This window comes from Pholcus phalangioides, unplaced genomic scaffold (assembly GCF_987345545.1).
Source record: "Pholcus phalangioides strain wild (caught in Gottingen) unplaced genomic scaffold, Ppha-v1.0 ptg000004l_1, whole genome shotgun sequence".
NCBI lineage: Eukaryota > Metazoa > Arthropoda > Arachnida > Araneae > Pholcidae > Pholcus > Pholcus phalangioides.
In genome coordinates this window covers 16,753,449-16,780,484 of record NW_028301597.1, presented here as the reverse complement: position 1 = coordinate 16,780,484, position 27,036 = coordinate 16,753,449, and the positions used below count along the sequence as shown (strand labels likewise).

The 27,036-nt window shown below is 36.1% G+C and overlaps 1 protein-coding gene across 3 annotated transcripts in view; it reads right to left on the bottom strand.

Moving 5' to 3' along the window:
- Positions 1-27,036, bottom strand: part of LOC149086608 (cell adhesion molecule Dscam1-like) — a 171,459-nt gene that overhangs the window by 21,020 nt on the left and 123,403 nt on the right. For all 3 annotated transcript variants that reach the window (XM_089230988.1, XM_089230989.1, XM_089230990.1), the window contains exons 9-17: positions 23,002-23,286; positions 21,596-21,715; positions 21,294-21,467; positions 20,984-21,131; positions 15,339-15,490; positions 14,221-14,352; positions 7,577-7,744; positions 3,539-3,609; positions 2,661-2,901 (exon numbers count right to left, since the gene is read on the bottom strand). In XM_089230988.1, the coding sequence (XP_089087114.1) occupies positions 2,661-2,901; positions 3,539-3,609; positions 7,577-7,744; positions 14,221-14,352; positions 15,339-15,490; positions 20,984-21,131; positions 21,294-21,467; positions 21,596-21,715; positions 23,002-23,286 (1,491 nt within the window). The remainder of the gene's footprint in view (positions 1-2,660; positions 2,902-3,538; positions 3,610-7,576; positions 7,745-14,220; positions 14,353-15,338; positions 15,491-20,983; positions 21,132-21,293; positions 21,468-21,595; positions 21,716-23,001; positions 23,287-27,036) is intronic.

Genomic DNA, 27,036 nt, shown 5'->3' with positions numbered 1-27,036 from the left:
CTTTCTCGATCCCATTTCCTCAAAACTAAGTCGAGCAAAATAAACTTTTTTCTAACCTGAAGTTTTTTGTTCAAGATTTCCACAAGAAAAAAACGTATTTCCTCCCCTTTTTTCTGGAATGAAAATGTTTCTATCTGCCTTTTCCGAGTGAGATTTAATCTGTGGAAGGTTTATAATACACGCGAGAAATTGAAAATATTCAAAAATCTGATGGAGTGTGAGTCTGGCACCTATATTTTTATTTTCAGGCGAATGTACTCTCTAACGTTCTCCCAAAATACACAACGTGAAATGGTTTTGTGAATTTTCTATCAAACTTTGACGCAAAATAATGTACATTTTTTGATATTCTTCCAACGGGGGAAAATATCCTCAGTGAACATTAAACATGTAAAATGCACTTCCAGAAATTTACTTGATGAAAAAAATCTATAGACGCAACGCTTTTTTATAGCCCCCCCCCTCTCCCTGACTGTGTGGCGTCTTTTTTTATAACTAGTAAAGATTTTTATCAATAGTAGTCTGAAAACGAGTATACATTTTGGTGATAATTTCAGTTTGGCTGTTTTTTCGTTACACAAAAAAATTTGATTAGAGGAACTAAATCCCATGGCATTACCTACTTCACCAAACACCAACTCTGGCCATATAGCTATATTGCAATTTACTGCCATTAATGAGATGGGTTGGAAATGAAGGCGGTGTCTATTGGTGGTCACCTCAAGATCGTTAGGGAAAACATCTTGTCTTCCTTCGGGTTCGAACCCAGGAACACGACAGCGATTTTCACGGTGGTAGACGAGCATCTTAACACCACACCACTCGGCGCGCTTCACCTCGGGAACATCAAATTTTGTGAATAGCTTTGACGCATCTAGGGGAAAAAAATTCTCATGCGTAGTAAGAGAAAAGAGACTGAATTAACATTTTAAAGCTTAGATGATCTGAACAAGTTGAAACTGACGGTCGGTCACACACCACACAACACTATTACATGTACTTCGGGGTCGGAACTAACGATTTTTTGGGGGAGGGGGCAACGTGATTCTGCCACCCTCTCCACTGTGAAGTTCGATCGTTTTATAACAGTGTTTGTTTTGCTTCCCTTAAATTTGCTACCACCTAAACTTTGCTGCTTGGGGCAATTTCACCCTTCCTCCCAACGCCTCCAGTTTCGGCCCTGCATGTGCTGTACAGATATTTTTCATAACGTACTGTATTTGACTTGTAAGCAGGTTTACTTTCAGTCTGAACAGAATACACTGTACCGTATTGTATCAGGATATTTTATTTTTTTATACAGGGTGCATAGGTAACAGGGCGTATGGCATTTTTTCGATGAGAAAAAATACCCAAATGAAACGCGTAGTACTCAAATATGACATTCATGTTGCAAGGGGTGTTGTACAATTATTGAAATAAAAATGCCAACATTTTATACGGACACCATCTGCTCAAAAACTTAATATGAATGTTGTTACTCTGTCTCTCTTGATGCCAACAAAAAATTCCACGTTTCTAAACGCAATGTTCGCTGAGATATTCGAATTCGAAAAACGGAGGAAAGTTGGGGGAGGGACAGCATTAAATGCGGATAATCCGTTTCACCGGCATTTTTTAACGCAGTTTTTTTCTTAACTACCCTCCGTTTTTCAAACTCGAATATCTCCCTTAGAACCGTGGAGTTTGTTTTGTTGGCATCAAGAGAGGCAGAGTAACAACATTCATATTGAGTTTTGAACACTTGGTGTCCGCGCGCGCGCACACACACACACACAATTTCATACGAGTAAGAAGGTGATTTATAAAGAAGTGTACAGTTAAAAGATGCTGTGAAAAACAGTAACAGTTGATGACACGGACCACAAAGACAATCTGTTATCAAGGTGTACTTATTACAGTCGGCCTCTGTTAATTGGATTTTAGCAATTTCAGCACACAATATCTGGGAATATATTAAGCGGGTTTTCCGATTATGCGTTATAATTCAATTGCTATTTTACAGCATTAGTATTGCTTGTTTGTTTATCGCAAACTAATGGCAATAGTTCGCGTGTGACACGTAAATCATAATTCAAAATGGCAGCATCTGCACTGGAGAAGGAATTTTTGTATTCTTGAATGTTTTCTCACGAGAAAAATGTCACGGGAGGCTATTTCCTGTATGTGTTAAGTCTTCGGTTGACGCCACAGTTGCAGGAAGGCGATGACAACTTTATACTTCAATTGGATTGAAAATGTCATAGCACAACAGTTACATATTATTTTTTGTACAATTGAATATTGCTTAACGCATTCTCCCCAGCAGACTAAGCCATTTTGACAGACTTTTCACGTCAAACGCGCTATTGCCTACCTCGCAAACTTTATGAACATTTCTACCTACGGGATCGCAGTTGCAATCCATGTCTCTTCAAATCTTACTGTTTTATAACATCTCTGGAAGCTGTACGCTTCTTCATGAATCACTGTGTGTCGCCCTGAAAGAGCTTTGAGTATTTCGATTCGACGATACTCTTGAAAAAAGTGGGATTAAGATGGCATTTCATTTATGGAATATGCCTAAAGTAAGTTTCTCTAAAATAAAGAAATCGGACAAAGTAGCGATGGAGAAACGTGACGTAGGGATAACCAGAGTCAATTACTCACGGTTCACGCACCGAACTCAAGAGTGCGGATGGACACCTCGTCCGTAAGTGGTCCGGCGCCCTTTTCGTTGAAGGCCTGCACAGCGATGCTGTACTCAGTAGCGTGACGGAGGTCCGTAATCTCGCACCGCAGCTCCTGGCCACCGTCTCGCACATCAACCGTTTTGTACACAAACGTATCCGAGGAACCAGTCAAACGATATCCGATGTAATATCCTCTAATGCTTCCGTGTTGTAAATTTCTAGGTGGTGGCTGAAACAAACCGAAAGAAAAGCGCTTTATATGAGTAAAAATGATTTTTTCCCTGGAAAAAACAAACAACAGCTACACAAAGTGCTTTTTAGTGCAAAGTAATCATCATTAAATAAGTGTGTAAAGCTTACACTGAAAAGAAAAATTTAGACAGATAAAATTGTTCGATACGCTCTCTATACAAAAGTATTTGTATATGCATTTAAGTCTATCATAATTATTTCGTTCTTACAATATAAATTAACAAGTGTGTTTCATGAAGAAAGTCTTCCGACTGAAGATCTTGCTATAGATACGAGAATTTAATTTCTTCCATTCATTGGAGTATTCATAGCCGTAATCAATGGAATGGAATTTTTTGGAAACATTGCAGAAAATACATCAAGATATCTCCAAATGTTAAGCAATACGCTGAGAGTGCTATTCCTATTCGCATGCTAATTTGGCTGTTTACATAATAAAGGATCGAAGTATCTAGGATCTTTGATAGTTAGATTGAAGAAAAAGAAAGAAAATACATTAATTTTCGTAATTAACTTACAAACATTCGACGATAAATACCCTATTCGTACAGTTTCGATTTGAACAACAAAACATCCAACAAGCAACATCTGTGTTCACTGAAGTATTTACTCACCTCCCATGTTATTTCTATTGTTTTCGAATCAGTGGCAATCGCTCGGACATTTCTAGGAGGTCCTCCGGGAACTGAAAATTGGTGATAAAATTCACATATAAGTGAGAAAAAAAATCACACACACACAAAGAAGAAACTTGCTGTTAGGTGTTTTTTTCCACATAAGTGTGAAAGAGACTTTCAACAACACAATCAATATCAAGTTGTGCATATTTTCAACGCATTCCGGATAAACAATGTTGAAAATAGGCATTAAATTAACAAAAAAAGTTACAAATTAGCATTTTGAATTATTTCTATAAGGACTTTAGCTTCTGAAACTGCTCACTAGCCATCCAAAATCTTTTGGCGGCATAAATCCAAGTCGGAAAGCAAGTGTGAACCCATTTATACCCACTGTACTTATTTGAATGCAGCTTAACAAAAAACTGTACGCATTTGAGTACAGCTTATAAGAAAACGTATGTGTGCTGCAAAGTCTTTCGAAAAAAATGCTCGTGATCACAAATGGGTAAAATTCTGGCATACATTTTGACGTGAAAGAGTGCCGTTTTCAAAGGAAGACGTGCTCGTTTTTTATTACAAGTTGCCATAAAATTTGAGTTTATCTTTAGGACTGGCTTATGCGTTGCTCAGTACAAGGAATGTTAGCATGGCTTTCGAGAAAGAAGTTAAAGGTCGGAAAAATGACACACATTGGGGGAGGGGGGGGGGAAAGGCTAAATTTGAGTTTTAATGATTTACTGTTTAGCGAATTGGTCCTGGATAATGAAAATTTAACAAATTAGTCGAGAAAAGCCATGTCTGCCCGTTCGTGCAATTTCCCCAAATGCCTATGTTTGATTATAATGTACTAAAATCATGATCCTCCTCCCTCCCTCAAACTTCGAACTATCCAAAATATCCGAGGAAAAAAAATTAGACGTAACGAAGAAATTTTAACATTGAAAAATTATCCAAAATTCGAATTATCCAAAATTCGAATTAACCACGATTCAATTAACCAAGTTCCACTGTAGTAGTTCTGCCATTTACATAAGTATTTTCATTACGTAAAAAAACACAAACAGTTTATACAGGGTGATTCTAAATTCATGGGACAACCTTTAAGAGGTGGTAAAAGACACGCAAAAAATCATTTTTGGTCATAGAATGCATGGTTGAATCGCAATAGCAAAGGCGGTAGTGGTTTTTTTAATGAATGCGCAACAGACATTTCACCAAAAGAAAATACAGTGATACCTGGGCTAACAAAGATGTTTCTTTCCAAATTAACGTTCCCATAGCGTTAGCCGAAACGTTCGCAACTCGAGGCATCAATGTATTATATTTTCCCGACAGTTTTTGCTTTGATATGTTCTATCAATCATTTTAGGGAGCAGAGAGTTAAAAAAGTTTGGTTTTATTGGGAGTATATGAACCTTCGGATTGAAGTTTGGTTATATTTGTGTGAAGACCATCAAGGTTATGCTGCGCCGAACAATGGCAAGCGGTATATGAAGTCTTGTGGTAAATTTTGCGATATCTAGGTTGCATTATGAGGGGGGTCTACCCATTACAACCCCCTCCCCCGTACTTTCGAGTAGCACATATTGTGCAAGTACGTCGGAAGATGTGATATTATTTAATGGGATGAAATTTTATTGTGCTCACTTTCAAAACATCTTTACAATATTTACTATTGCAATTCAACTAAACATTCTGTGATAAAACATGCTTGTTTAGGTGTCTTATACAGGGTGGGCAAAAAGTCTAGAAACTTTAAAAGTGAATAAAGTGGAAAAATAACCGAAATAAAAAACGGTTTTCAAGGTTAGCATCGCTAGATAACGGGTATTTTTTTAAAATAGGAAAAAAAACTAAAAACACTAGCCAATAGATGGCACTGGTACGAGCGACGTCGGTGGAAATATGCAAATGTGACGGTTATAAGAACTTGCGCGCCTAATCCACACCAGTTCACCGTTGTAAACCGTGTATGTGAACAAGGATGCTGAGTGCGAAGGACAAAGCTTTGTTGGGGATGTTGTTTTACGTAAACCAGGAATCAGCGACCATTGCCTTGCGTAAATTCCGAATTCAGAAGAATGTGAGGACTGGAAAAAGACCATTAACAGCGACAGGCCTCATAAAGCTTGTTCAGCGGTTTGAGGAAACTGAAACGCTGGAGGATCGTGTAAGAGCCAAACGACCATATTTAAGGAAGACATGTTCATCGCGTGTTGCAAAGGAAGCGTTAGCGACCGAAACATCTGCAGGGACCAGCAGTGCTCATGATTCTGCCAGACGCTTGGGCTTCCACCATCGTCGATACACAATATTCTTAATGGAATTCTTAATCTGTAAGCATACAGATTGCAGTCGTGCCATGAACTTTTACAAGTGGATACCGTACAGAGGGAAGCATTTGCGAGGTGGGCTTTCTCCAAAATCGAACAGAATCCCATCTGGGTCTTCAATATCTTGTGGACAGATGAAACTCATTTTTCGCTTCAGGGCGACGTTAATCCCCCATAACAGCAGCATCTGGGTGGCGTCCAATCCACGCAGTACACGCAGAAACCATTGCATTCCCCAAACGTGACTGTGCGGTGTGGTTTCACAGGTTCGGTCATCATAGGACCCCTCTTCTTTGAAACGCAGTGTCCAGTAAATGGGTGGACAACGGCTACGGTGAATGCGCAGCGTTATTTAACGTTTCTGCGCGAGAAGGTCGTACCATGTTTGCGTGAAAGCGATGCGCTTTCTACAGTCACGTTTATGCAACATGGAGCAACTAGTCACACTGTTACTCCAGTCAAGGCATTCCTGATACAGACGTTCGGGGAAGACAAAATCATCAGCAGGCGTTGCAGGTTCCCATGGCCTCCTCAGTCTCCAGATTTGACACCGGCAGAGTTTTGGTTATGGGGACATTTAAAATCCCGGGTGTATCGATCCAGTCCATCCATTCTGTCGGAACTGAAAGATGCAATCCGCCGAGAGGTGTCATTTATACATCCAGACTTGCTGCAATCTGCTGTTGCTGGATTTGTGACTCGCCTGCAATGTGTTACCCCCCTGTGGTGCTCATGTGGAACACATACTGCTGTAATAAACGATTTGAAGACATTCTGTTCGTTATTTGCGTATGTTTCCTTTGACTTGTGTACGTCAACGTCACCCCTATCTGTTGTTTTTTTACTTATTTTTTTCTGTCTTAAAAACATTTCCGTGACCAGTGATGCTAACCCTGCAAACCGTTTTTTATTTTGGTTATTTTTCCGGTTTTAATGAATTTTTAAACTTTTTAGGGACTTTTTGTCCACCCTGTATTACTTACATTGGCTTATATTCTAAAAGCTTCTCCCATGAATTTAGAATCACCCTCTGTTAGTTTTTGTACATGACTGCTTTCTGTAATGGTTGAATTAAAAAGTAAAAGAAACGAAAGAAAAATCGTCGAAGAATTGGATAGAAAAGTAGGAGAAAATAGTATCATAATGCATACGTTGGAAAATGGTGAAATCAAATCGGATCTTGAACAAATTCTTGTGAAAAAAAAAGTCTAGAAAAATTGGAATTAAAATTCAATTTCAGTTTCCAACGAAATAATAACGACGAAGAATTGGGTGAGATCGTAAACAAAAGGTTTCAGAGATCTCCAGGAACAAATTTGATGGAATATAAATGTCGACGATTGCGGAGCTTTTTGGCATTTCGTCGTTGTCGTGACGCTAGAGATAAGAACACGAAAGAAATTTCATCTCTCTCTCACACAAACTTTCTCTCTCACTCTTTGGCCGCTTTCCTAAACATTTTATTTCCTCCATCGCTTATTTCGTATCGGATATTGGACTTGCAATATCTCGAGACATATGCATATACGTATATATCGAGCCGCTTATTTATATCGCCTCCATAAATTTTCGGATAGACTAGAAACACGTATCCATTTTGTTACGCATTACAAAAGTGGAGACAAAACTATGCGGAAATATTTTCTTCTTTCTTTTATATATATTCGTAGGTATTCGGAACGAAACAATGACGACGTACCTTCACCCTCGGTGACGATGTTGAGAAGGATGCTCGGCAAACTCCGTCCAATAGCGTTTTCGGCTATTACTCGGAACGAATATTGAGTCATCGGTGATAAATCTTCAACGCTCACTTGCTGCCTATCACCGTTCAATATCATATGCTTCACCGGCCCATTCCATCCAGCTGCAGTTGGATGAAAAAAAAAAAAGACGCATGAATCTTTATGCTACGAAATAAAAAGAAAATTGAAAATTTCAGGTACGAAATGTATAGAGCAGGAGTGTACAACTTTTTCAGCCCGCGGGCCAAATATGCGGTATTTCTGCCGCTCGCGGGCTTGTATATAAAGTGAACACATGACCTGTAATTTTGAGGATATTCCCATAATTTTGACCGTCCAAACATAATTATAGATCTCCATACTTCAAGAATTACGATTATTTTCATGATAACGTATTATGATAATTATGACTTCAATTTAATAATTAGATAGTCTAGTCAAATGAAATATATTCATCTATCGTATACTTGTGTTAAACATATATTTTTCAGCATATAGAGTTACAGAGCGACTTTACTTGCCTTTAAAATGTTTTGGCTGTAATGCATGCAATTTTACTGACCTTCGGAATTTTTTTTGGCAGCATAGCTAGCTTTCGACAGTTTTTTGTTGTTGTAAATTGCTACTTTACAATTTTGACAATTTTTTTCGCCTGTAATTGGCTGTAATTAAAACTTTACTTCCCCCGTTATATTTTTTGACAATTTCCCGTATTTTTAATAAAAAAATACGGCCAACAATACTGAGGTACATATCCGACTTTATGCAGATGATATGGTCCTGGTTTTTGATACGGAGCAAAACTTACAACGAAAAATTAATTTCGTTTTTGACTTTTTTTTATGAAAGCATTGAGTTGGCTGTTAATTTGAGCGAAACAAAAGTGGTTATTTTCAGAAAAGGTAGTAAAATCGAGAAATCAGATCTCTGGTTTTGGAAAAATTGAGGAATAGACGTGTCAAAACGATATACTTACATAGGTGTGTTTTTTCTTCTTCTGGTTCTTTCTCCAGGCTTCTTTTATTTTTATTAATAAAGCAAAAGTTGCCATTAACTCCTTAATACCCATACTAATTAAAACTAAATGTAACAATCTTGGAGCCCATTTAAAATTATTTAATTCTCTCGTAACTTCAGTATTATTGTACAGTGCTGGTGTTTGGAGTTGCGTATATCTTGATGAAATAGAAAATGTTAATTTAACTTTCTTAAAGAGGATCTTTCGCCTGAGATTTAATACACCGAGTTACATAATACGATATGAAATTGGACAAGCAAATCTAAAGCGTTCAGTAATTAAAATAATTTTAAACTCATGGGTCAGCATTCTTAATCTTGATGATAACAGGCTGACTAAGAAATGTTTTATTGCTCTTAACAATCAGAAAAATAGCAATACTGTAACCGACGTCGGGTGGAGGTGTGACTCTTTTCCGTGAGATGGCGGGATATTCCTAGACACTTGATATGGGAGGGGTTTCTAATTAACGCACGAAAAACTTAACGAAGAAGACTTTATTTCAAAGCACACTCAAAATAAACAACCTTCCAGGACGGAAGCCACATTCCAACTCACGCTCTCTTCTCTTGAAAGATAGATTTTCTCTTCTCACCTCTTTTAACAACGTATAAATAAACAAAACACATTATGTGGTATAAGGCCACAGAGAGTTAATAAAAATATCCATACTCAATAAAATAGATTCGTTACAATACTACTTTTAATTGGGTATCGCAAGTAAAACATATTTTATCCGAATATCGATATCCTTATTTCTGGTCCCTATCTATAACCGAAATTAAGAGTACCATTCCTTGTATTTTAAATCACAATATAACGTGTTATTACCATAAATACTATAACTGAATTCAACAAATTTCCCACATTATAAACACTTAATTTTTTCTTTCTTACATGAGCCATATATTAATTTTAATTTACCATTTAAAGTTGTTCGCACATTCTTCTGATTAAGATCTAGTTTATCATTTTTGAGTGACACGGGTGAATTTCGTTTTATTACAACTGTGACGAGATCTGTACACTTTGCAATTCTGGACTCAATAGAAATATTGTACACTTCCTAGTTAATTATTCTTTTTTCCGTGCTTACCGTAGCAAATATATTTTACCACACTGTGATTATATTAATTTTACTGCAGATTGGATTGATAAATTTACTAAATACTAATTCATCTAATAGAAATTTTATTTTAGATATCCACAATTTCTTTAACAATATTTGTTTTTGTTTGAAATTAATGTTTAATTTTTCTTTCCAGTTTTGCTTTTAAACAATTATGATGTATGAGAGGTGTCGCCAGCCATTACAACGGGCTAATGTCCTATAAGCAAATAAAATGTTATGTTATGTTATGTTATTATCGTATTTTGTGTATGGATACTTTTCTACTGAAAAAAAATTTCGTGGGACGGATGGAACACCTGGCGGGCCGCATTTGGCCCACTGGTCGGAGGTTGTGCCAACCTAGTACATAGCTTCATACACACAGCACAGAGCACGAAATTTCGAACCAAAACGCTGCTCCGTTTCTAATCCAGTCAGTTAATAAATCGTGGTTTCAAATCTCAACGTTGTTCGCATATTTTCCTTTGTCCTTTAAACCAACTGCTATTATACATTATCATCACCAACTGGTATCCTATCACATCGAAGGGGGCTTAATAATATTGAAAATAAATCCATTGAATTGATATGAATAATTCTCACAAAGAGAATAGCTTTGATTTCTCCGAGGTAAAACCTAGTTCATAACACATACAAACCCGAAACTTTAATTAGATTTCTGTAATCGAACTACGTAAATTACGAATTGACAGAAAGTGTAGATCTTTGCGTGTAATTTGTTATTCATAAGAATTGCCGGAACTGAATCTTTGAGTTTGAAATAGACGACTCAAATTTACTTAAGAAAACACATACTTTCTTACTCTTGTTATCTTTTCTATTCAACATCGAACATTTTAGATGAAATGATAATATTTTGCTAACTGCGGTGCTCTTCAAAATATATCACTTGCAGTCCGAAGGTTTTTAGTCATTCTCGTCAAAGAAGATTAAAACACACTTTTTAAAATAAAATGTTTGTGATTTCAAGTACCGTATTTTCTTGCGTATTATTCTGCGGACTATAAGTAAAAAAAAATCTGAATTTCTAAAATCACACCGTATCTGTTTTGCAGCACTTCATTTTTAATCGGAGGAATGATCAAAATACAGTTCGAAATATTTTTAAAGAACAAAAATATATTAAAATATTTGTTTTTGTTAAAGATCGTGCACATTTGGATATAATACACATTTGGAAACGTGTATATAAAGAGTGAACATGTGACCTGTACTTTAGGGGATATTCCCCCACTTTTGGCCGTCCCAACATTTTTATAGATTCCCATACTTTCAACATGACTCAGTTGAATTTTCGAATTATAAGATTATTTTCATCATTTATAAATTACATTATGATAATTAGGACTCTAATTAGATACAAGTCTGGTCAAATGAAATATGTTTATCTATCATACTTCTTAAACATATACTTTTTTGTTTTCTATGAAAACATGACCGACAACCCTTTGCATTTCTTAAGATTTCACTGTTTATGAATAAAGTTCCCACAGGGATAATACGATGCTGCGGACAATAACACGCATGAACATTATTACGCTATGTTTTGAAAAGTCTGTGTTCTTTTTAGAGTTTAGACAATTTTTCTCGAATTTCTAGAAAAATACTGGGTGAATCGTTCTGAAAAGGATCGTTCTGAAATTTCGGTCAAAGTTGTATACCTTATATTGCTACTCACCATTTCAAATGAGAATTTAGGCCAGAGTGCATTTAAGGGACCGACAAAAAATTAAATAAAAAAAGTGTTTGGCCAATCCTGTATCAGAAAAGGCTGCAAATGACTCGTAACTTTAACAATGTAATACTGACTTTGTGTAATACATTTTCTGTGCGTTTTCGTGAGAATAATTAAACCAAAAACTCGATCTTCCGAGGTTCATTTTTTCGAAGAAAGCAATCGAACAGATCATTTTCTTCCGAATATAGCCTACCATTCCTTTTTTCTAATGCTGCTCTTCATTTTATTTCATGCCAAATTCAATGGCAAATAAATATTATCATTATACAGTATACAATATTATAATTATACAGTATGCAATATTATAATTATACAGTATGCAATATTATAATTATACAGTATGCAATATTATAATTATACAGTATGCAATATTATAATTATACATATTGATATACAACGTATTTATACAGTATGTCTCATGTAAAGCGTCATGTTTTATGAAAATTTCGTAAAAATTTGATTGAAAACTCTGCAAGTTGTAACAAAAATCATGCGATGAAAATTGAAATTTTCATAAACATTTCGTTACAATTTTTCATTCATCAATCGTTACATGAGTATATATACTTCATGAAGATATAAATGTTTTCGAAATGTTTTTTTACGAAATTTTCATAAAACATGACGCTATACATGAGACATGCTGTATAAATATATTAATATGTATAATTATAATATTTATTTGCCATTGAATTTTGCATGAAATAAAAGGAAGATCAGCATTAAAAAAAAGGAACAGTAGGCTATATTCGGAAAAAAATGATCAGTTCGATTTCTTTCTTGGAAAAAATGAACCTCGGAATATCGAGTTTTAGGTTTAATGAATACGTGTTATGTTTGGGAAAATGGCCGCGGATATTGCAAATTCCAGCAAATAGTTTCTCCCATATGATAACGTGGACGAAAACAGCTTGGGTATATGTAAATGCGAGGTAGATGACAAGGCTCCACACGCATACGAGCTAGCTGCCAACAGCTGGTTGGTCGATTCAATTACATATCTGAGACAGATGAAGATCGGAATTTAACTTGATTATTATACGTGTGCCGAAATTATTCCCGGCCCCCTCCCCACGTAGCACGTACAATAAATCGTTACATAATTACGATAAAACCTATCGCAATAGTTCCGCTATTGCAAAAATTCCGGTAAATATCGGCATATCTGTTTTATGTCTTTCTTGTAATCGATGTTTATTTAATATGCGAGGAAATGTTAGTAGTAGGGGTATTTTGTTAAATGTGCGGTCAGTCTCAGCAATTACGCAACGTAATTTATGAACCACTTAAATACCAGTGTGTGGACGATCATCTCTGCGCCATTTACTGGGTCTAAATTCGTAATTATCATAATTTCGATGTGAACATCCGTGGAGAGTAATTTATGCGTATAAATACTTCCCTTACAATTTAGCGGTGGCTAGTCTATCCATTCGTGTCTTTTGTTAAGTATAGCTTTACCAAAGATACATGTAACGGGTAGATGTGATAAATCGGTAATTATGCATAATAACTGGTTATTGTGCATAATCACCAATCTTCTATGTAAGGTTGATAAATTTATCACTTTTACTTGTGATTATGCATAATAACCGAGTGTCGAGGATAAATTTGATGAATGCTAAAAATGATCACTTTTGCCGGTGATTATGCATAATAAATAACCTAGTGTAATTGGTGAATTTGATAAATATGAAAAAAAATTCCTAAATGAGTATATCGCGGTCCTTTTATAGAATTTTTTAAATTAGAGGTGTAATATTGGGGTGTGATTGCATACGTGCAAGAACTTGTAAAACTCTGTTAAATCGAAGTTGGTTGAAATTTTGTTATATCGGGGGTACGATCATAGAATTTGTTAAATGGGTGATAATTATATCGGGGAACGATTGTTGAATTTGTTAAATAGGAATTTGTATATCGAGGTTCCATTTCAGAATTTGTCAAATAGAAGTTAATTATTGGAGTTATTTCAGGGATGTTCGGGGAAAAATTCGTTAAATCACAGAGTTCAGAGTTCAAATTCGTTGATCCGGTTCAGCCTCTGGGTTTCAAGTACCGTCTAAATAATATATTTTACAACGAAAAAGAAAACGGTTTATCATACCAATAAGAAATATCGATTATGGACAGTAATCGGCAAATGTGGTGAATTTAGTACAATTTATCACGTTTGCCAACGGCAATTGGATATTATGCATAATCACCTGTAAATGTGATAATTTTAGAATTTATCAAATTTATCACCGCCTCTTGGGTTTTATGCATAATAGGCGATAAAAGTGAGATTTTGTCGGTATATTAAAAAAAAAAAACTTATCAACTTTTACCGAAATGGTCGGTGATTATGCATAATGACCGGATTTATTACATTTATCAACACACACACGTAACATATAGGTTTCATATCCATTTTATATGATTTTTCAAAAGATTTAAAATCTTTATCATATCGGAATTCTTTATGGATGCCATGCAATTCTGTCAGTTGGTAACATTCTTAGTTAACTACGCAGAATATCTTTTACCCTCTCATCATATATTTCTCTCTCATACTATTAATAAACCTCGAAAATCGTTCCTTTTCCTTCCAGTTACGCGCATGGCATTTACAGCATGCGCATTCAAAAAAATTCCAGAAAAGTTCCAATTACTACCTATATTGAAATATCATAACAGTCAATCAATTATTAATGCAAATATACATTACCTTCACCCTGAGTGTACTCCAGAACAAACTTTGTTATAGGACTGTTACCGTTGAAGCCTTTGGTCCATCGTATCGCGATATTCCGTCCGCTTGTGTGGATTGCTTCTAGATTCGTCGGAGGATCCGGTTTTTCTAAAAATACATTTATAAAAAAAATTGAAACTGCAAAAAATCGAAATTATTTTATTTCCATTAGAAAAGACAGATAAGCTTTTTAAAAGGAACTTTGGTTGCGTTATTTGTCCATGTAGGTGTATGTGTGAGTAAAGAGAGGCCACACAAGCTCCGTATGAGGTGAATCATCTCAAGAACCCCAGCACAGCTCAACATGCACACACAGCTCTAATCACACTCATAACATTAAAGCATTAAATGTTGTTTTCCCGACACCTAAGCTTTGCCATTGAAAATCAGTCCAATTCCCAATAAAATACTCTGTTCCATAAGTATATTTTTTAGTGTTTTCGGAACAGATTTAAGGGTCAGATTTTATGAACTAAGCGGACCACTCTTAGGGAGGTTTTATTTTGAACATTACCTTCATAAGGAAAATCGTTCTCTTGATCCAGTGACTCTCAAAATGAGCAATATCGTCCTTTGTAGAAGCAATGGAAATAACCAGAGGGCGGAATAATCTACAGATACACCATGGGATACATTCATGGGAGAAAATTTTTATTGAGCCCTTGTGTATTGAGCCACCTTCCCCCCATCCAAATATTTGACGGAATGTCTCTTAATACATATGGAGGTATTGGGTTTGAGCCCTTTTTTCCTCAATATGTTCGAGACCTCCCAATATTTTCGCTAAATTTAGGCCGTAGATCCTATGTTGTAACTTAGCAAGGATGGAGAGATGAGAAAAACTATTTGAGAAGAGGGCGACAAGACAAATAGTTTTGGAAAAATCTGCTCCAATCTTAAGTTTGTCAGTTAATGAGTTAATGATTAAGCGCAATACTTTCAAATATCAGCAACAGGAAGCAACGGTCATAAACGACTCCAGTCTTAAACAAGACTATATATGTGCTTGAGAAACATTTTTTTTTCAAACCACTCACTTGTGTATCATAGAGATTAACGATAATCGAGTATATACCGAGGTGATGATCATTTACCGTGCACTATGAGCTGATTGTTTTTCTCGTCTTGGCCGTAGGCATTGGAAGCGACGCAAGTGTACAGCCCATTGTCCTGACGTTCCAAGACGTGAATCGTTAACTCCGAGAGATGGCCACCGCTTTCGAGCATTTGTTCCCGTAGCACGTACCTACAGAAACAACACAAGAGAGAGGGAAAAGTAAAATAAATAAAAAAACAGAAGGTGGAAGTTACTCTAAAACTTACTTCAGAAAAAGTTGATTCGTGTAAAATTCGATGAGCAGTTGGCGACAGAGAGAGCATCAGCGAAAATAACAGCAGTGGGAAAAGGGAACTTCATGCGATTGGAATACTGATAAGATTTTTATGTCTTTATCGGAAGGGAATTGTAACTCAAGAACAGCAATTCACATACTCTAGTCTCGTAGTCACAAGAAATGGAGAAATAACCTTCCAAGCGCACCCTTCTTTTTATTTCCTTTCTTTTTTTTACATGTATAAATGTACTGTCTGATAAGAAGAGTTGTACAAAGTACTGAGAAAAGCTATCAGAAATTTGGAAGTCGTAGTCACGCTATTATCGCGGATCACTTGAGACGTGCAACATTTGCCAGACGCCTTCACACATGAATAGAAATTCAGGTACAAACTGTCTCATTAATTTAAATAAAATGGTGACTGTGTGTGTGTGTATGTGTGTGAGAGCACGTATGAAGAAAGATTTAATATTCTCTCACTCTTTATGGTGCATTATGTGTGAGAGGTAAAAACTACATCTCTTTTCAACATTAAAATTGTGTTTTCCAACTTTAAGATGTAAATGCATAAGAAAAAGTATTGAGACAGTGAGTAGTAGGCCCAAAGCAATACATTACACTCGGAAAAATATCGACTCAATTTGCCAGTTTCTTTTTTCCTATTCATATGATAGGAAAGTTGTTCATATAATATTAACGGCGCACGCACGTACAGCAGGAGCAGGTAGGTTTCAAAATTCTGACGCAGCGTCCCTCTTCTGGTGAACAGTAAGTATTGAATCGTTTTTAAACGTGATTGACAGAAGATATAAATTATTACTGAATTGAATTTTTTTTCGTCATGAATCATTACGAACCATAAAACACACAAGGTGCGGTAGCCTAAGCCGATAAGATACTCGCTTAAATTACCAAAGGATGCTTACAGGTGTCGCGAGTTTGATAACCTGTTGGGTTAGAAGAAGGTACTTATCTCCAATGTCTTTTTTATTTCTTTATCACCGAAAAAGAAACCAGAACCCTATTCCTACAAAATAAATGCATTTGGAATGAGATTTGAGTTGATCGCCATAAATGACAGAATCTGTTTAACACGTAATTAAATTTCTGAATATTTATAATACTGTGCACAACAGTTTCCCTCTTTTCTAATCCTGATGCCCTTTTTTTAAAGACCAGTCTCTATGGAGGAGCCTATTGTGCCTCTTGTTTTTACATATTTAGTAAATTTACTAATATCTTCAATTATACCTTGAAGCCGCTGTGGAGCCCTTACAAGCTACACTCCAAAGAGTACAGGTTGAAACCATTGTTGTATTCTCGAGTTATACCAGTTACATTAGCTCAATAAGATTCAATAAATATTTTAGTTGAATTCTTCCACTTTCAAATCAAATTCAATTTTTTTTATATAATTACAGTTAGTAATAATAATAAATTAATTTTTTTTTATAATTACAGGGAATCATTCGTGTTCCGATCGTACAAAAACGGGTAAATGAACTTCAAGAGCTTGCAAGATGTATTTCAAACGGCATTAGTCTTGAGAGCTGAGGAGGGAGTTCATTCTACTATGAGAAGATATGATTATTCTAAGATTTGATTATCGTGGTCCTGCTATTATACAGATAACTTGATTATAGAAGAAGAGAATTCTTGTACTCCTTCTGTATATAAATATTCTAATCATACTACATGAGAGTTCGCGTGGCCCTACTGTAAGGATATGCTGATCATAGAAGAAGAGGGATTCTCGTGATCTTTCTGCTGTATATGCTGATCGTACCAGAAGATTACCGTGGTCCTAAAGCTAAATCTCGGGATCGTTCCTAAAATATGGTTCTCGGGGTCCCAATATAATATGCGTATCAACCGAAAGTGGAGAGAGAATACTGTTAATATCACACGAGAATAGTATTCTCACGATTGTTTTACTAAATTGATCATGTTCTGATCATACAAGAAGAGAGTTATCGTAGTCATTAAGCTGTATAGATATCTTTATCATACGAAAAAAAACCTTGACCATACTGGGAGAGGGTTACGTGATTCTTCTGCTATATGAATACCCTAATCATACAAGAAAAAGGTTTCGTGATTTATCTGCTATATCTCGTGCATAACATGAATATGGCTCACGCGTGGTCCGTTTATTATACGAATTACCTCATTTTTCTAGAATACATTTCTCGTGGATACGATTTTACTACATTCATACGCTGATCACAGATGGTTAAATGATGATGATTAATTTTAGAAGAGGGTCCTTCTGATATTCCCATTTTGGGATCCGTCCTAAAATATTGTTCTTGTGGTCCAGCTGTCATACAAATCACCCTGATCATGCAATGATACGGTTTTTGTGGTCCTTCTGCTATAAATATGGCTTCTTTTTCTGCGTCATAATTGGTAAGTCAGAAATTATTTCAGTTGCAGGTGAGAATTTTGGAGTGATTTTACGAGAATCGAAGTGTCACAGTTAATAACAGCATTGTACTTGAATCATAATTTTTTATTGTTAAAGAATCTCGGCAATCGTGGCTAAATTTCTTGCATGGAATAATTCTTTTCAATGACTACATGGAATTGGATGTGTTTCGATCGCACAAAGCACTGATAAATAAACTTTTCTGCTTTCGGAGCATATTTCAACCAGTCTTACGGACCGTTTAGGCCAGTGATTCCCAAAGTGTGCAATATTGCCCCCTGGTGGGCGATGGAATGGTACGGAGGGATAGAAGCTACGGATTTAACACAGGATGCTATGGGCTCACTTGAGTTGGGGGCGATGAGAGAAAAATAATTCTGATGAAAGAGGCGATGGAACAAAAAGTTTGGAAAACTATGGTGTAGGCAATGAATTATTTCTTCGCGAGCAAAAACGCTGATTAAATCCTTATAACAATACTCGTTTAAAATGGTGTTTCCGTACAGTTACTAAAAATTCATATGCCTATCACATGAAACACTACGTCCTATACTATATTTTAAAGCAGGGGTTCTAAAACTTTTGTAACCCGTGGTTCCTTTGCCCAATTAGTTGGCTTCCCAGAATAGTCTAGTATATATATATATATATTTTCACTTATATAAACACCACTTCAAAACATAAATAGGCGCAAAAATCAATATCTTCAGCTCCCAGTGACACCCCTGACAAAAGTTGACGATGTACCTACGAGCCGTGACTCACGCTTTGAGAAACACTGTTTCAAAGCAATGGAATATTTTGAGGATTGATTTGCAGAATTCGAAAAAAACTATCGAAAGTTTTGGATTGCCACCACGCGGGACGAGATTTATGCACCTAGGTATAAAGTGGCAACTAATAGGATCAATTATCATAAACTTGTAATAGCACACCCGGTCGTCATATGGCGATGCCATATAAGAGTCCCATGTGTGCGATTTCTACCGCAAGAAATTCTTTCTTTTTTTGTTTACTCGCGTCTTTTTCCTTTTCCTATTCCTTGAATCCAATTTCACGCCTGAGTATTTCTATTCTCTACTGTTTCTTCGACAGAAGTGCGACAGAATGCTGCAGCCGAATCTGTCCGAGAAAGGCTTCGCAACATTAAGCCACTGGGACTGTCCTCGTAAATGCTGCTGACCAGATACAGAAGGCAATGATTGAACTCACAACAAACTTGCACGTGATATCGTTGGAGGAAGGATACCGATTCCGGATTGTGTTGGGGCGCGCTTTGGGAGTTGATATCCTCGTCATTGGGACAATTCACCAGAATCCAAGTGCGTAAGGGAGGGACGTTATTGCTTGTGTCAAGCATCTAATATTTCTATGAATGCATGTATGTACAAGGTGGTCATAAAATAACTTTGCCGATGTACGAGTCCCTTGTAGCCGAAAAAATCAAGGAATGTGAATAAAATTTTGAGATACACGTGTTTCAAAGTATGCGTTTAAGAATGAAGGGCAATAACAAAACACTAACTCTCGTGGTTAAGGTCTCAACAACAAAATTTAGAAAAATTCAAATAGGAACACTCACTTTTATGCATTGATCAGTGATCGGCACAGGGATAACACATGAATGACGTAAGAATGGTATTTGTAGCATGATAAACGCCGGCGCAGGACGCACGCAAAGAACGATCTTAAAAAGGAGTTGAGGCGTTAACCCCTTGATGGGTGGAAGGACATAAGTCGACAGAAATGGGATCGGCATTGGCTGTTTCTGCGTGTTTCTTTGTCTGCGTCTAGTCCCGGCTTATAACATGCTACAGGTACCTTCTAACGGCATTTATGGTTTTTACTGCACAAATCACATTGCAATGCAAATGTTAATGTTGCCATTATAATTGTTAAAATTTTGCTGTAACCGTAATCACGAGAGCTATGTTTTTAGTTTTTCGTCTCATTCTCGAACACTTCGAGAAACAACTGTATCTCAAATTTCATTCACATTAGTTCATTTTTTTTGGCAGCTTGGAACTCGAATATCGGCAAAGTTATTTTATGATCACCCTGTATATTTATTTATTTATTCAATATTGTTTGTCCGAGGCGTATACAAGAGGATGCAGAGGTCAGGTATGACAAAAATGGCGATTGATGTTACAGGAAAATTCAGAAATCGTAGTACAATCTATAATATTTGGTAGTAGGTTGTTCCAGTCGATAATAGTTCTTGGGAAGAAAGAAGCTAAATTTGTGACTATCTGAAGAGTCAAAGAGATGGGCTGTAATTTTTGCGAATGGTTGAGTCTAAAACAGAGAAATTTGAGGGTTTAATTAGAATGTGTGTATATAGTATATGAATAAAGAAGGATAAAAAGGGAACAAATTAAAGATTGAAATTTATTTAAAAAATTCATTTTTAAATATCACCTTTTCACCTTCGTTTCGACCTTTCACTGCGTTTATTTAACTTGGATTGTGAAATATTGTTCAGAATCAGATTACACCCATTCCCTCCTGAAATTATTATGGTGTAAGGATAAAGGGATATAAACACATGTCTTCTATCAACAAATATATATATTTTTAAAAATTTATATTTTCGACGTAGGAGAAATTTTCAAAGCAACACGCTGTAGTCACGCTGACTATTTTCAGTACCTTTAAAATACACCAGATCTATAAATCGAAAGTTCTGCTAGATCAGTCTTCCAAATTGAATTTGTTATCTTGCTCTCTTTCTCAGATTTTTTTTTTCTTCTCAAGGTCCATCTTTCCTAATCCAACTCGCTGAATCCTATTCTCATATTGAATCTATAGCTCTTATCGATTCTATTATCCGTTGCAGCGGAAAACATAGTGACATTCGCAAGAAACATTCGTATATTTATACATTTAACCCAATGTTTCTGAAAGCATTTTAGTATGTTTTTCAAGATTTATTTCCAGTAAATGATTATGAATTCCTAATGATTGAAAATCTTACCTCGGATGACCAAGGGCTTGAAACGGCTGCCTATCTTTTAACCAAGAGTATGTTACAGGTTTCTCGCCGAATGCCTCGCACTGGATTTTTGCTGATTCCCCATGACGTGCGGTTTGAGATGTGAACTTCAACTTAAAATAAGCTGGGACTGTGAATAAACATATAAATAATTTTCATAAAAATAAAATTATTTCTTGAGGCAAAAAATTTTTCGATTCAATCACGATGAGATTCGTGAGAATGTATCAAGTATCAAGTCATTTCATTTTTACTTATGTCGTTTTCTTTTTAAAACTATGCAATTATATACCGTGGACGGTGAGCGTGACAACTGTGCTGATGGATGAACCGACACCGTTGCTTGCTTCGCACATATAACGGCCAGCATCTGCTTCTTCGACATCCCTGATTACAAGAGACCCGTTCACAAGTGTTTGCATGTGCGAGCCGCTGATCACGGTCTTATAATCACCTCCAATTTCTCCTGAAGGAAAATAATAAAAAATCGGCCACAATATGAATGGGTTGAAAAAAAAAAGAAAATACTAAACCAAATAGTATAAAAATGCGGTGGTTTCACAAAAGGAGGGGGAGGGGGCGTCTAATAAATACCATTGGCTTTTTTCCAAATCACTCTTGGTTCAGGTCTACCGTCTGCGACACAATCGAATACCACCGCTCCCCCAACTGCTGCGTACTGGTCACTTGGTTCGATTCTCCATCTTGCTGGTGCTGCGAAATAGAAGAAAAAAAATTCTTTCACGATATTCTTTCGAAATATACCGATTAAAAATTGGTGTCGGCTGTGCGCACGATATTTAGAAAGTTCCTTCCTCTAACGTCTGCACAGATCAGATCATCTAAAACAAAAACAATATAAAACGTGATGTTTGGTGTAGTAATTGCGTTAAAATCTTTCGAGTTAAGGTTAGATTTTGTGAACGGTAAAGACGCAAAGTATATCACCATCGTAGGTACATGATTTGTATTAAGCGAATATGTACTTGTTATTCGTCGAGGTACCTCAGATATGTACTAATGAAAAAAATATATTTGCATTTAGTACAGACGTAATTTAGATTTTGAGCTTCATGTAGCGGAAACCAATGGTTAAAGTTCACAATAATTCATCCCGTCAGTCACCTATTCAGAGATAAAATGGTAGAATATACTAATACTGCAAGTATTTTCTAACGGTACGAAGGGGTACCTAGGTTGTGTAGGGATGGTAAAGCAGAGTAAATATAGCAAAGTTTATGTGTAATATATATTATACACTGTATAATATAATTTTATTGCTTCACCACTTTAAAATTTTACAACTCTTGATACACCTGAAATCCAGTAAAACTTCCGTGGAGCTTTAAAGTTTTTTAACATATGTCAAAAGTTTTCCCACAGGTGTCCAATACCAGTTGGAACCTATGATATAGATAGAGATCGCTCATGACGGGTATTAAAAGATTTAGATTTTATACATTAAAAGCATAGAAATAACTCTAAAGAAACATTTTTTACCAAATAAATCGGTAGCAATATTTTTCTTAAGCGATATCGTAAGGTGTAAAGGAAAAAGAAAGACTATCTGGGTCATTACACTCGTAGAACTAGCTGCATTGAAGTTTGGTATATCCCTGAGAAACCAATGAAGTTATTGAGTATCTACTACATAGTTTAAGTAGTATTATAACTCAAACCACGCGTATTCAGTGCCATATGCATGAAAAGGAGCCATCGTTGTTAAATGCAGATGACACTGAATATGTACGGCAGAAATTGTCTTTTTATCATTTGAATGCTTGAAACTCAAGCATTCAAATGATAAAAAGACAATTTGCGGGCGATATTTCTGCTGTTCGTTTATTAGTTTGAGTAGTTCATATATAAAGACTTTATTCGATTATGGTAATTTATTATATTTTTTTGCCCCTAAAATTCCATCATCTATGTTTACCAATTTTTGGCTTGAAAATAAAAGTGTTTTAACAAGATGAGAGGAGGATAATGTATCATATTACCACTGACTGACAACACGGCGGAGTAATTGACTTTCGCTGCGTCGTTGTAGGCGAAGCATGTGTATACTCCACTATGCTCCAGTTTTAGAGACTTGAAGACCAGAGCCGATAAAAAGTCGTCAAACATTTCTAGAGAAATCGATTCCTGGTTCACTATCGGTTGGCCGTCTTTCAGCCAGGTTATGTGGATGGGAGGGTCGCCTGTCGGAACACTACACGTTACGCTGGCCCGCCGACCTTCTTCAGTGTTCTTTGGAAAGGAAAACGGTGTTATGGTTGGAGGATCTGCAGGTATAGAAAAAAGAATGCGTCATATATTTATATAGGAAAAAAATGTAGGTTTCACACATGAAAACTCTAATTTTATTTTATTTTAAGATTTAATTTCGTAATCAGAAAATAGGGAAAAGCATTTCGTATTATGAATCAAATTGAAATAAAATCAACGCAAATGTTTTCAATTTAGTAGTCAAGGATGAACTATAAATTTCTCTCAAAATTAAAATACATAGGAAGTGGCAGTTGTGATATGGAGTAGATGGTTACTCTTTTATCCATATTGTTAAATTAAATTTTTTCCCTTGAAATCAAGTTAGTGAACGATGCAGCGACGGTTAGTGGAACACCAACATGTGGTACTGGGGTGTACAGTTCTTTCATATGGAGCTGTTGGCCTCACAATACCTGGAGATATCGCCTTACCAAGTGACGCTGCAACGATGGATGTTATAGTTGTGTAAGTCGCTCGTCGATTCCACTTGGCTACTATAGCAATTTACCGATTATGGAAACAATTGTAAGTAAGTCAAACAGTTGACCGTAGAGCTTTGCCTAGTCGACTTAGGATTATTCCCCCCCCTTCCCCCCCTCTCTGATTATCAGTTATCGCTGTAATTAGTAGCTAAGCAGAATGGATGAGTGACTTCCTGAACTGTTACCTTTATGGTTGCAGCATCACCTAGTATGGAAATATCTGCCAGGACTGTGCGCCAAAGGTTGAACATGAAGGGACTGAACCAAGAGGGTCCAATCAAAAAGGGGCGCATAGTTAAAGCAGTGTCTTTATATAAGCCGTAGCGTGCTTAAATTTTGGAAGCCAGTGTACGTACATGGTGGACGAAAAAAAAAAAAAGGCTAGAGTTCTTAAAAATTCATAAACAAAAAATCCACGCACGAATACGTGATTTTCATCAAAATTCACGTCATGAATTTGAATTTTTATCAAATCGACAGGAACAAAAATATTAAAAACTTATGAAATTTCGCCTATAAGTAAAACTGACTCTGTCGTACTATTTATTTTTCGGATTGTATTTAAATCTGTGTCTGTATAGAATTGCCGTAAATCTGAAGCAGAAAATTCCCCGTTCTGGTAGAATAATAAAAATTATGCTTCATCAACCAAACTCTACTTACAAGAACCCTCTTAAAAGTACCTGAACATAAGCGGGAACAAAAAAAAAGTGACGACAGTTTCGTGGATGGGCATTTGTTTCTGATACTAACCTAATTTTTATGTCTGTGCTTCTTAAGCAAAACATGTAGCAGAAATATTCATGTTGTTTTTGTGGGTAAAAGAATCTGAATTTACACCCTAAATTGGTACACGGTGATTTGTTAATTTTTTAAGAGCTGCTGCTATTGCTGCTAAAATGTTGAGTGGATTTTGGTTCAACCTGTACATACATCATACAAAAATCGGTTTGGTTAGGAAAAGCAGCAGATCACATAGTTCAGGAGTACACACCATCCGGCAGCTCGCAAAATTCAGTCCGCTAAGGGGCTCCAACCTGCTCGCGAAAGGTGTTCCGCTGAAAAAGTAACAACGCGCACTCTCTAACATATCAATATATACTACGATAAATACCGAGACAAACCATAATAATACGAGAAATTGGTAGCCATACAAGGCATTGGGAATTATTGCCAAAGACATTGTCAAAAGCGAATGAAATTACCAATTAATTATGGCTGAAAAAATTCTCAATTGCGAATAAAGTCACCAAATCAAGGAAAATGAATTTTCGAGCAAGTAATATTTCCAAGTAATATTTTACAGCTGAAACAGTTTCCAAAGGCACGTAAAATTGCCAATTACAGCAAAAAAATGTCGTGGCTAAAAAGTTGCCAATTATAGAAAAAAATTGCTAGATGCAAGTAAGTTGCTAATTATTGCCCAGAACATTGTCAAGGGTAAGCAAAAAAGTCGCCAATCATAGCCAAACATTTTGCATTGTCAAAGGTAAATAATAAATATGCAAATTATAGTCAAACAGATTATCAAAATTTTGTCAAGTTGCCAACTATCGCTGTAATTGCTGAAAGTTCGCCAATGACAAAGAAATAAGGACTATTGAATTCGCGATGGATAAAAATGTAATTCACCAAAAAAAAGTATATTTTTTGCAAATATGTGAGACGAATATGTTTATATGATGATTAGAATCATAGTTATCATAATGTAATTCATAAGTTATGAAAATAACCTTTATTTTTGATCTCAATAAAGAATAAAAATTCAAGCGAACTTCGTTGAGAATACGATGAAAATTGGACATCGCGAAATTATGAGTATGTCCCGTAAATACGAATTATATGGTCACCCTTATGCAGGGTGGGCGAAAAGCCCGTAGAAACTTCAAAAATGAATAAAAACCGTAAAAATAACCGAAATAAAAAACGCTTTCCAGGATTAGCATCGCTAGGTCACGGGAATATTTTTTGACAGGCGGGAAAAACCTAAAAAACAGTCGATAAATGGCGTTGCTACGAGGGACATCGGTGGAATCATGCAAATGAGACGGTTATAAGAACTTGCGCTCCTAATCCACAATCAGTTCACCGTTGTAAACCGTGTATGTGTACCTGCTGCACTCTGCCGTTGCTGGAATTGTGACTCGCCGGCAATGTGTTATCCCCTGTGGTAGTGGTGGTCATGTGGAACACATACTGCTGTAATAAACGATTTGGAGGCATTCTGTTCGCTATTTGCAATTCTTTGACTTGTGTATGTTAGCGCCACCTATTGGCTGTTTTTAGTATTATTCATACTATATTTTAATTCCGTTTAAGACAAGTTTTTCCGTCTCGTATAGCGTCTGTCTTAGACAGATTTCACTGTATATATACTGTTACTGAAATTATGTAAATAATCATTATTTACCCTGTATTATGGCCTTTTTGTCACCTATAAATAACCATTAATGCATTTTTCTATAAATATCGCTAAATTGGCACGTTCGGTGACAACTATAGTCTGTTTCAGGTTAACTTTGCAGTGAAAGAAAGGTAGAGAGTGTATTCCTTCGCCGCAAAATATAGTTCTCATATATCGGAGGTTTAAGATGAACCTTTATACAGAATATTTCAATTTTTTCTATGATTTTGAAAAAAATACTGAAAAAAAATCGTTTTGAACCGATGTTTACTTGTTTAAAATTTTTAAATTATAAAAAATATTGGTTACCATTATTAAAAATCCGTAGCAACGGCAACGACACTCTGGCGCGATATCCTAGAAATTTTCCCGCCAATATCACTGTCGTGTTTTTTCCGTTACACAATTGTATACTATATATATATTTTTTTTTTCGTTATTTGGTTGAATTTTCCATAACAATACAATTTTTCATTGTTTTACATGCAGTTATAGGCTTACATAAAAACCAATATTCAATCAGTTTTATTTTCTCCCAAAAATAGGCTTCAGTGAGTTCAGATATTCACTCATAGATTACAAGAAGTGTTTCAGTGTTTCTACGAGAGCACCGATATTGTTATGAGAGGCCCTCTATGGGTGCAGAAGTTTTAGGTCCTCCTCTTTTTTAATCATTTTTTGCCATATTTATGGGATAGTTTTAGTTTCCGATCACGGAGAGTGTTGACAGAATCGCGGCTTCCACTCACACGAACGGACGCTATCTTCATCCCACCTGTTTCTTCAGATGCCCCTTGCCTTTAGTGTCTCTTCAGATAAAACAAATGGGGGGGGGGGGTCCACAGCGGTTTCGGCTTTCATCTTTTATGTGACAGTTG